Below are 14,821 nucleotides of genomic sequence, written 5' to 3' on the forward strand. Positions count from 1 at the left end.
AGAGCTGGTTTGCCAAACAAGTCTGCGTCTGGCAGACCATCCCTAAGCGTACAGCGGTGGTTCAAAACATCCCGCATTTTCATGTGACCCACCAAATTGAGGCAATGACAATAACTCTCCCTAATCAATCCGGGTGATCAGTTAGGAGGTTGTTGGAACAGACAGTTTGAAAGGGAGGGGAGATGTACCAGAGGAAAAGATCTACACTGCTAATGGCCCCCTAAGTGTTCAGTAATGACATAGAAGACATTTCTTTCTCTCTCTGTCTCTCTCTCTCTGTCTCTCTGTCTCTCTCTCAGGAGTACATGCGGTGACACTTACCTGTTTCAACTGCTTCAGAAAGAAACTATGCAACACTAAAAAGTTCAGTTTCTAAAATGGTGGTTTGGGTCACAGCTGATTCCATTCCTTCTTGGTCGTTATTGGGGCCAGAAACGGAAACAGTGGTGGTTGTCACAGTACAAAACAGCCTGGGAACCAGTGGTAATGAAGTACTCAGCGCTGACTTGAGGGAAACTTGAACTCTCTGTCTCTCATGCAAGCGCGCCACACACACACACACACACACACACACACACACACACACACACACACACACACAATAGGAAGTCTGGGGGGGACCGGGGGAGCAGGTAGCTGACTAGTGGTGGCTGTTCAGTTGCCTGATGGTCTGTAGGTAGAAGCTACTGACCAGTCTTTCAGGTTTTGCCACGATGCTCCTATACTTAGTGAAGGAAGTGGGGAGAACAGGGCGTGGCTCGGGTGCCCGATGATCTTCTTGTCCTTGCTGCGACACAGGCAGTGTGCACCCAACGGTGCGTTCGGCTAAGCGTACCACCCTCTGTAGCACCTTGCGGTCAGCGGCGGTGGAGTTGCCGTACCAGGCTGTGATGCAGCCCGACAGTGTGCTCTCGATGGTGCTCCTGTAGAACACTGTGAGGGCCCTCGGGGACAGGCTGAACTTCTTCAGCATCGTGAGGTTGAAGAGTCGCTGTCGTGCCTTATTCACCATGGTGTCCGCGTGGTTTGACCATTTCAGCTCCTCTGACGTGTGTACGCTGAGGAACTTTGCACGGTTGATAGCCACCCTGTCAATAAATCTCCAGCGTTTTTTTTTTTTTTTACAAAAGCCTGATAACCCTGACAGCCCCTGTGGTTCCCAAGGCTGATCCTCCGCTAGCTCCTACAGGTGTTGATAACAGCACCACACTGGATGCCAGTGACTCTGACGCCCCTCTGAACCATCTGTCCCTGGTAGAAACTGCAGCCCCATTATGGCTCCTCACACCCAGCAGCTCATGGCCCGTAACCCCAATAGAGCCCACATACAGCCAGGGGAGCACTTAATGGAGAAGGGTGGCAGGGGTGGGGTGTTTGCATTAACACCTTGGTGGGGGACATTGATTGCCGTCATTGTGTGTGTATGTGTGGTGGTCAACATATAGGGCAATAGGGCAGATGGCTGTGCTAACAGCCCTCATTTCCAGGAATACGAGCAAGCCTGAGAAAACACACTCCTCAACACGTTTAGACAAGCCCAGATTTACACAGTGACACAGGAAGAGCTCAGGGAATATAACCCTATTCAGGGTAATCCGGTTAGAATAGGCTACTTCAAATTTTAGAGTGAATGGATGGGTGCTCTATCCTTACGCCTTCGGAGAAGTTTCTGGAAAGTTCCTATCTTCATCTGAAACAATAAGGATAGGATCCACATGAAATGTTTTTATTCAACACATAGTTATCTATGAGCTGTGAATAGAACACAGGGCATAGAACACAGAACAGCTTAAATCTCACCAGAGAGAGAGAACGCAGCCAGAAATTTAACAGAATGTTTCCTCTCCAAGGGACAGACATGCTATCCAGACCCTGGACCTCAGCCAAACAAGCTGCCAGCTATGTGTGTGTGTCTGGCAGGAAGCTGCTGTCTGTGCTGTAAGGTCCAGATCTCAGGGTGATTGATAGAGCAAAGTTACTGGCCAATCCTCTCTTCCCACCATTAATCACACACACACACACACACACACACACATTTTCTGGAGAGAATGCTTCCTCTGCAGTCAGCAGCAGAACCTCTCCTCACTCTCTCCCATCACACACTCTTTCACCAGTCCTTTATTCAGCCCCTGAAGTCCTGGAGCACTACTATGCAACATTTGGCTGACTGATCACTTCAGCATGTGCTCTCTCTCCCTCCATTTTCTCTCTCATTCAAAAAGACTTCAGTGAAGTTTTGTAATACTGTTGTCTTTATTAGCAGTCCTTTAAATAAAGGCATTCTCTGTAAAGGTAGACTTCCATTGGCGATAAGTGCATTTGCCACTGTTTTAAAACCATTTACATTATCATTAACATTATCAACAACATCATCATTACCTTAATGTAACACTGGTGTCCATACAGCCTAGACTAGAGAGTGATACTGTAACTGTAGGCAAGCCCTGACTAACACTGCTGGTATGATATTAGCTTATTAAAACACATCTTACCTACTTCTTTCCTCTGAATCGAACACATAGCATCATATCCACGCCACTCGTAGGTGTACTTCCATTGACAGGGATAAAAACAAACAACCGTCTAAAAAAGTAACACTGGAAACATATTTTCAGATGACACAATTCATAATATATTTATATAAGAAGCCCCCGACCCCGCAGGAGGCCTTTTGGTAGGCCGTCATTGTAAATAAGAATTTGTTCTCAACTGACCTGCCTAGTTAAATAAAAAATAACTGAATTATTTGTTTTTCCTTGGTATGATTTCCTTTTTATAGCCTGTATGGTTTACTCATGAAGCAGCAGTTTGTTGCGTAATATGGCGATGAAAATAATGTTTAGCAGCCTCCTTCTCCGCCTCTTGCTCCTGTGTGAGTATCCCTATATTAATAGTTCAGTCCTAGGGAGTACAGAAGAGCCCAGTCTTTGTGAAAAGTCTATTTCATGTCTTATGACTCTGTTATAGAACCCTCTGTCTGTCTATCTTTGCCATTGTCTTAATCTTTGTTAATGAGCCTCTCCCCAGAAATGCTAAGCAGGTCAAATGAAACCGCTCCGGGGCAGACTGGAGAACGAGGGGTTAAAGCACTCAGGTAGTGTCCTCCCCTCTGGTAGGCCTCCCAGTCACCAAGGAGGGGCTGGGGGTAGAAGCCAGGGGGTTGGGGGAAGGAGGGGCTGGGGGTAGGAGGGGGGCAGAGATCATGGTAGAGACTGACTAAAAGGGAGGTGGATAGGTTAAGGTGTGCGGCAAGGGTTGTAGGTCAACGTTGGCTGTGTCCCCGGGTGGTGGTGTGCCGGGTAGGTATGGTGTAGGTCAGGATGGATGTCCGGGGGGGGGTCCGGGAGGGAATATGGTGGTCGTAGGCCAGGGTAGAGGTCCGGGAAGGGGTCCTAGGGGGGGTGTGCTGGTTGTAGAGCAGGGTGGAGGTCCGGGAAGGGGTCCTAGGGGGGGTGTGCTGGTTGTAGAGCAGGGTGGAGGTCCGGGAAGGGGTCCTAGGGGGGGTGTGCTGGTTGTAGAGCAGGGTGGAGGTCCGGGAAGGGGTCCGGGAAGAGTACTCTGCTCCGTGGGTCGGCTCCCTGGAGAAGACAGAGTCAGAGGAGCTGCTGGTGTCTGGACCCACTGGAGAATACTGGACCGCAGGGATGGACAGATCCAAATACTCCTAGAGCGAGAGCAGAGACAGAGGGCGGGAGAGAGAGGACATGTTCAGGGGAACAATTGAAATTATACGAAAATGATACTGTGTGTGTGTGTGTGTGTGTGTGTTTACCTGGTTGGCCATGAGTGAGAGCATGCGGTCCAAATCCTCTACCAGTTGTTTGAAGGTTGGTCTGTGAGACTGAACAGCATGCCAGCAGTCTCTCATCATCATGTACCTGAGAACAAACACCACAGGGTCGGAACAGACAGTGCATTATTATACGTGCAAGGACATTTATTATACTTGTATCACTATACTTGCGAGGACATTGTACTGTATGTGTGTGTGTTTCGGCGTGTACTCACAGCTCCTCTGTGCAGGCGGCTGGTCTGTCCATACGATGTCCCTCCTTCAACAGTTTGAACAGCTCCTCCACGGGGACACCAGGGTAGGGAGAGCCTCCTAGAGTGAAGATCTCCCACAGCAACACACCAAACGACCACCTACAACACACACACACACAGAATTCAATACAGTGAACTACCACTTTATCAGGGACAGTTATTGATGGGCTTGAAAAGAAACCTACAGGTACATAACATGATGGATCAACGCAAAGCCACGGCACAACAGAACGTAACGTCTATGAAAGGTTAGGAGGGCGAGACTTACACGTCACTCTGGTGTGTGTAGATGCGGTCGAACAGAGCCTCCGGTGCCATCCATTTCACTGGCAGACGACCCTGGGAGGAAAACAAGGGGTTAAACCACCTATATGTCCGTCTGTCTGTGTTTAAGTCAAACCCGCTCCATTTTGACCAAGTCACTCACGTTGGTGGTCTTCTTGTAGTAGTCTATGTGGTGGATGTCCCTGGCCAGCCCAAAGTCTGCGATTTTCATCACATTGTCCTCTGTCACCAACACATTCCTGGCTGCCAAGTCTCTGTGGATACACTACAAAACAAACAATTGATTGATCGAGAGGGACAAATGTCCACACTTCTAGGAGAAAGGGAGAAGTAGAGTAAGAGAACAGAATAGATGCAGACGAAGAGAGAGACAGACAGAGAAACAATAACACTGGTCTCTTCTCTGACCTTCTGTGAGGCGAGGTAAGCCATGCCCCTGGCCACCTGGTAGGCAGCAGACACCAGCTCCCTGACCTCCAGCGTGTCCAAGGGGGCCTGGGTAGGCCCAGACCAGTACTCCAGACCCACAGGCCTCCGACACCGCAGGTACTCTCTCAGGTTGCCCTGAGATGCATACTCTACCACCACGTGGAGAGGGCCTGGAGAGAGAAGAGGGTTATAATTAGGCTTGGGCAGTATGCCGATACAGAGGTATTCTGAAAAAGCCACGATTATATTTGAATATTTGGAGATACTTTTAAATACCTGCATTCAACTCGTGCAATAATTTAGGAGATTGTTCTTCATTTCACCTGTCACATTGTTTTACATTATGAAGCTTACTGTAGTTCCCCAGAACAGTTGAGCCAGTCACGTGTTTGTTTGTAAATAGCACAACGGGAGAATACAGGAGCTGGTGGGTCCAGCTGTGTATTTGGTTTAACTTGCTAGTTAGCTAAGTAAGTGGCTGAGTTAATAAAGAGACACTTTCTGTGTTTGAGATGTCAAAGTGCTTTGGATGAGTTATCTGTAAAGCTGGCGACTGATGCCATCTTGATTTCTTTGCGTTTATTTTTTCTCCTCTCCGTTCTCGGCCGAGCAGAGCAGGCAGGCCCATTACCGTAGCAACTCCAAACTCCACACAGACACAGCATGTACACATACTGCTTCAGAGCCAGTACTGTTCTTCCTTCAGACAAGCATGCGTCAAAACTTTGTTTATTTTCACAATGTCTCTGGTTCACATTCGCTTGTAAATGTCCAAACGCAACAGAAATGACATTCAGTAGCTACTACCTATACTTGTATAGCGAGCTGGATTGCATGTCTTTGCAAATCGTTTATTTTGTTTGCGCTCGTTAGCTAAATATGCTAACAGCCTCTATTGAAATTCGCTATTAGTTTGTGCTATGTTTGTTAGCATTCTGGTAATGGATGCCCAATGGCATTTTTTTTTGCTTTTTTAGCGCCCCCTTGTGTACAGACGGTAATACCATAAATCCAGAGATGAGAGAAGGACGGTATGACGATATGAAAATCTGGATACGGCCAAACCCCAGTTGTAATGTAACATTTGGGTGTTCGCCAAGGTTCAGTGCTTGGACCCCTGCTGTTATCTTTATCCTTTCGTACTGTGCCTCTTTGTACTTATGGTTTGCCATTCTGCTCATACGCACGCACAAACGCACGCACAAACGCACACACACAGCGCCAGTCTTACCATCCTGTGTGCAGGCTCCTAGCAGGTTGATGATATTCTTGTGTTTCCCGATCATCTTCATCATCTCCATCTCAGAGATCAGATCACTCAGGTCCTTCTCTGTGGCGTCCGCTACACAGGAAATGGGACGTGACATCACATCAATATCAACCAATACGCACACCGTTTTCAAGGTTCGAAATGATGATACCAAAATCTACGTTTTATTCTAATTTACTCCTCAAATTTGAGGAATATATTTCAAGAAGTAGTCAGCAGTAGTCTCACAAACCTTTAAGCATCTTCACTGCGACCATGGTGAGACGGGAGGGTTTTTCTCTGTCCAGACCTGCAGCCTCTGCTAGCACCACCTGACCAAAACAACCTTCACCCAGTGGCTTCCCCAGTGACAGCCTAGAACACAGACACGCATGGCATATAGTTATTTTTAGCTCATTTGCACCCCAGTATCCCTACTTGCACATTCATCTTCTGCACATCTATCACTCCAGTGTTTAATTGCTAAATTGTAATTACTTCGCCACTACGGCCTATTTATTGCCTTACCTCCCTAATCTTACCGTCTTTGCACACACTGTATATAGACTTTTCTATTGTGTTATTGACTGTACGCTTGTTTATTCCATGTGTAACTGTGTTGCTGTTTGTGTCGCACTGCTTTGCTTTATCTTGGCCAGGTCGCAGTTGTAAATGAGAACTTGTTCTCAACCTGGTTAAATAAAGGTGAAATAAAAAAATGAAATAAAATGAATGTCCTGTTCATGGAGGTTATGAATCCCTTTGGTTAAGTTATAAGCACCTAGTGCAGATTATGTATGCCATATGCAGGGTATATGCAGGGTATATTATGTATTCCCTAAATTATAGGTTGTGTATTCTCTATGCAGGGATATAAGCCTTCTAGTACCTGTCTCGTGACAGCTCCCAGAGCGGGTCCGCAGGTAGCTCATATTCTGACACGCCGGCCAGGTTGGGCGTGGCTCCGCTGGAGAGGCGGTAGGGTCTGACCAGACACACCCCAGACTGCAGAGAGGAGGAGGAGTCTACTGACACCTAGAGAAAGAGAGGGGGAGGCAGTGAGAGAGGATATGGTAAACTGAACTAAACCCAGGGATTAGTTCTCAGGCAAAGGTTACGCATCATACGATCGTGGTTCACGGGTATGTGTGTATATGTGTGTGTGCTACCTGTCTGCGTAGGGGAATGCTCTTCGCCAGTTTATGAACAGCCAGCTGGCTACTGAAGTCGCTCTTCTTCGGGGAGCAGCGTAATCGGCAGGCGGTCGCTATGGCGATTAGGAGCATGATGATGAAGAAGCCGACACAGTAGATGAAAATCTGCAGGTAGGCCTGAGACGGTACGGGGGAGGGAGGCACGTCTGCAGAGGAGGAAGTCAATGTTTTTATTTTATTGTCATTTTTGTTTGCTTGTTCTCTTCCATTTTGAGTGCACATTTGTAAAGCACAATGGGCCGCAAAGGTTAAGAATAATCGAGTGTTTTTATGTGTGCGTACCTTTGATCACGCTGAGCCAGGCAGAGTGGTGAGACATTCCTATAGAGTTTCCTGCCAGACAGGTGTACTCTCCCTCATCCTCCACAGACACGTTCCTCAGAGTAAACACCTCCATCTCCCTGTCTGTGGTGTTAAACCCTGCAGTCTGAGGGCGATAGAGAGATGTTTATGTGGGGTAGCCCTCGTGTGTACAGTGTGGGTAAACCTTTAGAATTCGTACGTAGATATGTGTGTGTGTGTGTGTGTGTGTGTGTCTGTACCTTCAGTACACGTACGTAGGGCAGTCCGTCTGTCCCCACTCTGCTGCCGTTAATGGTGATGCGTTTGAGCCACTGGATGTGGGGCTGAGGGTCGCTGAACACTCTACAGACAAACTCCACGTCACTACCCACCACTGCCGTACGATTAGCTGGCAGGCCTGCCTGGAGGATGGGCCTGTGAGGGGAACGTTCTAGAACACACAAGCACATATGCAACGTGAGTGACGCAAACACACACATATACATACACATCTCTCTATGTACGCATATCAGAAGTAAACACACACACACACATACTGACCCACTACGTCCAGCTGGTAGGTGTGTGTGAGGCTGCCATGCTTGTTCTCCACCAGACATGTGTAGTTGCCTTTATCAGATGGAACCACTGACTCCATTATTATAGTCCACATGTGGTCTCTGAGCTGAAAGAGGGAGAGAAAGTCAGGGAGTGAAAACATAAGAATAACCAAGAAGAAAAAAACATTTGTTGTGGTGTTTGTGATTGAAATTTGGTAAAGTAGAAATAAGTGAAATTTGGTATTCCCCAAGGTTCAGTGCTTGGACCTCTGCTGTTATTTTTATACATTCTACCCCTTGGCACTGTAATCTAATCTTTACTTTTAAGGTATGCTATTTACCTGCTGACTTTACTGATGATGCACTATACAGACAACACACTATGCAGCAGAGGGCTGTACAAACATACATACCTTGAAGCCTCCAATCCGCTGGTCTCTCCTAAACTCTTTTCCATTCCTGTACCACCGCAAAGTTGGAGTGGGATTACCAGTCGCCTGGCAACGGAATTTAACAGTCTTACTGGCAGGGACGGCATGGAGCCTCTTTTCCATCTTGTCTGGAGTCACCCACTGAGGAGACATCGCTAGAGAGAGAGAGAGAGAGAGGTATTTATATTTCTAACTTTGTATTCAATATCAATCTTTTTGTAAATTGGTTTGGCTCCTACTTTTTCATACTAATAAGGTTAGAGGGAGCGAAGGGGCGTGAAGGTAAGGTGTGGGGGAAAGAGGTGAGAGGAAGGGGCTTACGTTGGAGCTTCTGGTTGTTGTACAGTTTATTTTCCTCTGAGGAAGACTCTTCATCATCATCATCTTCATCCTCCGACGATGTAAGCATGTCAGCTATGGAAAGAGGGGAACACTTTCAGTATTGCTGTAGTTCTCAAACGAGTATGTAAACTAGAGTTAGAAACCAGTGTGTGTGTGTGTGTGTGGACGTGTTTAACTATTCTTGTAGGGACCAGAAGTCCCCACAAGAATAGCGAGAAGAAGAAAGAAAAAATACCAACTGGGGACATTTTGTTGGTCACGACAAGGTCAAATGCTATTTCTAGGAAGTTTAGGGTTAAGCTTAGAATTAGTGTTAGTATTACATTAAGGGTTAGGGTTAGGAGCTAGGGTTAGTTTTAGGGTTAGTTTTAGGGTTAGGAGCTAGGGTAAGGTTTCAAATCAAAATCAAATTTTATTGGTCACATACACGTGTTTAGCAGATGTTATTGCAGGTGTAGTGAAATGCTTGTGTTTCTAGCTCCGGCAGTGCAGTAATATCTAACAAGTAATATCTAACAATTCCACAACATATACCCAATATACACAAATCTAAGTAAAGGAATGGAATTAAGAATATATAAATATGGATGAGCAATGTCTGAGAGACATGGACTAAGATACAGTAGAACAGAATACAGTATATACAAGGCAGTTATATACAACCCACTGTTCCTAGGCCGTAGTTGAAAATAAGAATTTGTTCTTAACTGACTTGCCTAGTTAAATAAAGGTAAAATAAAATTAAATAATTTTAAAAATACATATGAGATGAGTAATGCAAAATATGTTAACATTATTAAAGTGACTAGTGTTACATTTATTAAAGTGGCCATTGATTTCAAGTCTATGTATATAGGCAGCGGGCTCGAATGTGCTAGTGATGGCAAAATAATAATACATAAATAATACATTTAGGGTTAAGGTTAGGTTTTTGGGTTAAGGTTAGGGTTAGGGTAAGAGTACGGGTTAGGTTTAGGGAAAATAGGATTTTGAATGGGACTGAATTGTGTGTCCCCACAAGGTTAGCTGTACAGGAGTGTGTGTGTGTGTGTGTGTGTGTGTGTGTGTGTGTGTGCTGCGTGCACGCACGCACGCAAACAGGAAGGGCTGAGACAAGGTTACTCTGTGGGGATCTGCTGAGTGGGAATGGAAACGGCATAAAGATTAACCTTTCACCCCTTTTAAAGGTGCCTCGACTATCGCCACAGCGCACACACCACCGCTCCTTCAGAGTTCCCACGTATCTCCCTAACCCCAAGCTCAGAGATAAACAAACACACTCATCATCAGCACCTTCATCCTGACAAATGGCTGCATACAAAAGGGTAAGGATGGGTGTGAGGGTGAGTTGAGGAAGTAGGGCTGCAGAGCTTTAATAATGGGTCCTGTTTGAATACGTTGAATGAGAAAAAAAGCCCTTTTCCTTCTACCATTAGACACAGTCCGATAGGGTTCCAGTCCACAGCATTCACAGATCCAGCCACGTCAGATCAGTGATTACTATAAGCAGGGACATTTTCTACCACACATCCCTTTCCATCTCTCAGCAGAATGTATATATTGATTACTATACAATATAGAACTACTATATTACTAACTACGGGCATTTTCTGCCGCAGATCCCTTCCCTCCCCACATCTCAGCAGGACTGCGACCAGAGAAGGCACACCTCATCATCATATCTACTGTAATCTAGAGAGATTAGGTCCATAATCATCACCACCACAGAGTGACATAGACCATCCCGGAATCCCAGCTCCCAACCTCACTACAGCAGGTCTGTAATCTACAGGGAGAGGTTTACAGAAACTGCATTATGGGAAGTCCTGAATACTGTCTGCTCATGGCAGGGGGAATATTCCTAATGAAAGGTTGTCAAAGATAGACAGAGAGAGAGAGAGTTGGAGAGAGAGAAGAGATACAAACAAAGATGAAATAACTGAAAAGAAGAACGGAATCCACTAAACAAGAGCAGAGCAGGGGGAGGTGGTTGAAATCCAAAGACCAAAACAACTTTATTTGAAAGAAGCAGCGAGACAGAGATGGAAAATTGGAAGCAGCCTTTGTATATGGAAAAATTGTTTGCAGCAGAAGTTACATTTTGGTATTTTTGACTGTGAGAAAAACAAGAGTTGATGTGTTCCAAAACAACAGTATCAAACACACATTCTCTCTGTATCCAAAACACACTCACTCGCACATGCACACAAACACACACACTCGCACGCCACACACACACACACACACACACACACACACACACACCATGGTGTTAGGGCTGGATAGGATGGCCGTGGTTACAGGACTCGCCAATAGAAGGGAAAAAAACACCTCCTTTCAGACAGCATTAATCCTTTTCTACCAAACACAGCCTTTCTGTTTCACATCCAACCAACTGTGTGTGCGTGGACAGGATATGTAAACCATAGCCAGCGGTGGAGAAGCTAAACCGTGGTTGCGCCATGAAAAATCCCTGTAAACATCCTCAGTTTTTGAACTAAATGGACAAACCTTGAAGATTGAGGTCCTTTCTAGACCAATAAAGAGCCTCCACTCCCCCAAATTGAAGAGTGTGTTCTGTCCTCTGTCTCAGAATAAAGACCCACTGCTAACTGAACAGTTCCAGACAGCGGAACAGAGTCAGTGGGATTGAACCATCACGGAAGCAGCCTGAACCCAGAACCCTCAGCCTGGCATGAAAGAGATCAAATAAGCTCACGTTAAAACGCACACAAGCGAGCAAAACGGAAGCGCACGCACGCACGCATACACAGAAGGCTAATCAGACGCAGCCCTGCCGAGAGAGAGAGCAAACAAGAAAGAAAGAAAGAAAGAAAGAGGAGAGAATTTAAGATCTTTTATGTGGTCCATGTCTCTTACCTGTGTCACTGTCAGTGTCACTGAGGGAAGCAGCTGGTCTGGACTGGGTTAGGGGGGACTGGACCAGTAGAACCAGTAGAGACCAGAGTAGCAGCAGAGACCAGCGAGACAACAACATAATGGCACTGGTATAGCTTAACTGGTACAATGGCAAGGGCAACTGGTACAGGGCTGGCTGTAGAGGGCGCTCCAATGGATCAACCTACAACCATCAACTCTTCAGGTGGGGAACTGTAAGAGGAAAAAAAAGAGAGGGTCGAGAGGGACAATAGTGGTTATGTTAAAAAAAAGGTGAGAAAAGGTCGCGCCACCACTACCCTGTCAGCCCATGCTGTCGGGAGGACATTGGTGGAGACACATGCTCCAGTGTCTCTTTTCACAGGTCTGAGATGGGAACTCCGCTTCCCACACTCCTCAGCCCTCACACTTTAGCACCTGTCCCCGAGGGGGGGTGAGAGAGGCGCACCTACCACACACACAGACACACACTTTTGACGGGTCTCCTGTCAGATCACCTGTCACACCTTAAATGCCCATTGAACATCACAGAACAAAAACGGTGTTATATCACAGTTACCCCATACATCCTCTTCACAGAGTCTTGCGGCGCTACTGAATGGGCAAGTTTAGTGTCTCTCGTCAGAGAGCCAATTTATTTTGGGAGATTGCAAAATATGACCTTTTTATTCAAAATATGACCTTTTTATTATATATATATATATATATATATATATTTTTTTTTTTCTACTTTTTTCTCAACTTGTTTCTCTAACTTTATAGCAAGTCAAGCTTGACATGAAATGCTTTGAAAAAATTATTCAAAAACAAATTCTTTCTGGTCTCTCATCCCAATTAGATCCAAACCAATTTGCCTATCGTGCCTCCAGGGGTGTTGATGATGAGTTACTGGTCATGCTGAACAATATTTACGAATATTTAGAAAAGGCAAATAGCCTAGTGAAAGTTGTATTCATTGACTTCAGTAGCGCGTTTAACACCATCCAACCCCAACCTACTGGTGGATAAACTGGTGAATTTGGGTGTCAACTCTCTACTGATCAAGTGGATTAATAGTTTCCTTGTGAACCGTACCCAACAAGTGAAGTTCAACTCTGCCATCTCTACATCTAGAACGGTGAATACGGGAGCCCCTCAAGGTTGCGTACTTTCACCGATACTGTAAAAACTGTACACAAACGATTGTCAAGCCTCTGACTCAGCCCACAAATTTTTTTCAATATGCAGATGACACCGCTGTTGTGGGTTTCCTCCACCCAGACCAAGCCTCTCTTCAAGGTTTAGACAGAGAAACAGACAAATTCGTCCAGTGGTGCGCATATAACTTTCTTGAAATAAACGTTAAGAAAACCAGAGATGGAAATTGATTTGAGAAGGAACAAAACTCCACTACCTCCTACGAAGATCGATGGGGGAATCAGTCGATAGAGTGACCACATATAAATACCTGGGATTCGAAATAGACAATAAACTGAAATTCAATGACTGTGCCTTTGCAAAGATAAAGAAAATGCAACAGGGAATGTTTTTTTATACGCAAACTGAACCATTTTAATGTTGACTGCCATATCTTACAAATGTTCTATAAATCTGTCCTGCAGAGTGTGCTGTCCTTTGGTCTGATATGCGTGTTTGGAAACATGCGAGTGCAAGACCAAGTCAAGCTTCAGCGCTTGATTAAGACGGTGGGAAGGATAATTGGTATAGATCAAGAATCAGCCTCCAGACAGTACTCATCCCCTTCACTCAAAATTCAGTCACAGCAGCAGCCAGACAAGGGGAAAGAGACTTCTTCAGAAGAAAATCAAAACAGATAGATATGGAGACTCTTTTATTCCAACAGTCATTAGGCTGTATAATAGATAGTCTGTTGGGTATACAGCATATTGCACTTTCACTTTAAATGTGTTGTTATAGCACCTTGAATGAATTCTATTGTGTAGATTCTGTGTTTTCATGTTTTATGTACCATCTTTTTAAGCACATGAAAAAATGAATTTCCCTCTGCTTGTAACGTCTGCTTCCAACTCACACTCTCAAACACGTAGATCCCCTGAACGCAGCTCACTTTCCAGCCCACTTTCCAGCTCACACTCTCAAACACATAGATCCCCTGAATGCAGCTCACTCTCCAGATCCCAATCACCTGAATTCTAATCACCTGTTCACACACCTGTATGTCATTATCACACACTATTTAGTTCAGTTGTTTGCACCCCATCACTGTGAGGTATTGTTTGTTTTGTGACACACTTCTTTCTTTCTGGGTTTCCCCGTGGTTTACTCCTGTGTATGATAGTGAGGCAGGCAAAAACTAACAACGCCTTTTGCCTATTCCCTGCCTCTTCCTGTTATCTACCTATTGCCTGACCTCCCGGACTACATTACTAGCCTTTTCCCTGCCTGTTCTGTTGCCCTTTTGGATCCCCTGTGTATGACCTTCTGCCTGCCCCTGGACCCAGCTACCTGCCTCCTCCTGTGGTCCTCTACAATAAACACCTGCTGCTCCCTGCGCTTGAAACCAGCTCTCTGTCTCCCATCGTGTTCATTACACTGGTGGGATAATAAAGTTAATCTGAATCATCAAAAACAAATGTCTTTACCAGCACAATAAACTTAAATGGGAGGGAACAGTCATATAATATAATTGGCTCAACAGCCAATATGCATTATTTAACACTACTATTAAAATAGTACTCACTTATAGGAATGGGTAATTGTTTACAAATTGCTAGTTAACCCATAAAGCCATCAATATTTTCATCTTCTGTGGTTTGGTAACTTCCTGTTCTTGACGGACTCTGGCTGGACTGAGGACGACGCAAATTTGAAACATTTCAAAGTATGTGGCGTCCGTCTCATAACGGAGCCTTTAACCGCAAGGGGGCATCGCGTTTCCACTCTGTTGTGGACATCCACATTGAAATGCATGACATCCGGAGCAACATAACGGAGTGTTTATGGGTAATGTGAATGAGGATTGAGTTACACCTCCCTCTAAAGGCTGCTACACTGTTTACGTGCATGTTCATAGGTGGAGTCGATTTTTGGGGGCAGCAGACACTTTTCCTTGCATTCCACCCA

The 14,821-nt window shown here is 45.4% G+C and overlaps 1 protein-coding gene across 1 annotated transcript in view; it reads right to left on the reverse strand.

Annotated features, from left to right (window-relative positions):
• Positions 1-2,234: 2,234 nt before the first annotated feature.
• The window catches only part of fgfr1b (fibroblast growth factor receptor 1b), a 31,050-nt gene continuing 18,463 nt past the window's right edge, over positions 2,235-14,821 (reverse strand). Inside the window, exons 2-17 of the mRNA XM_074112228.2 lie at positions 11,720-11,950; positions 8,819-8,911; positions 8,480-8,652; positions 8,068-8,191; positions 7,767-7,957; positions 7,507-7,651; positions 7,180-7,370; positions 6,900-7,045; positions 6,264-6,385; positions 5,993-6,103; positions 4,741-4,931; positions 4,475-4,597; positions 4,316-4,386; positions 4,009-4,146; positions 3,773-3,878; positions 2,235-3,664 (exon numbers count right to left, since the gene is read on the reverse strand). Coding sequence (XP_073968329.2) covers positions 3,263-3,664; positions 3,773-3,878; positions 4,009-4,146; positions 4,316-4,386; positions 4,475-4,597; positions 4,741-4,931; positions 5,993-6,103; positions 6,264-6,385; positions 6,900-7,045; positions 7,180-7,370; positions 7,507-7,651; positions 7,767-7,957; positions 8,068-8,191; positions 8,480-8,652; positions 8,819-8,911; positions 11,720-11,837 — 2,445 coding nt within the window. The 5' untranslated portion in view covers positions 11,838-11,950 and the 3' untranslated portion in view covers positions 2,235-3,262. The remainder of the gene's footprint in view (positions 3,665-3,772; positions 3,879-4,008; positions 4,147-4,315; positions 4,387-4,474; positions 4,598-4,740; positions 4,932-5,992; positions 6,104-6,263; positions 6,386-6,899; positions 7,046-7,179; positions 7,371-7,506; positions 7,652-7,766; positions 7,958-8,067; positions 8,192-8,479; positions 8,653-8,818; positions 8,912-11,719; positions 11,951-14,821) is intronic.

This window comes from Salmo salar, chromosome 11 (genome assembly GCF_965601325.2).
Source record: "Salmo salar chromosome 11, fSalSal1, whole genome shotgun sequence".
Classification (NCBI taxonomy): domain Eukaryota; kingdom Metazoa; phylum Chordata; class Actinopteri; order Salmoniformes; family Salmonidae; genus Salmo; species Salmo salar.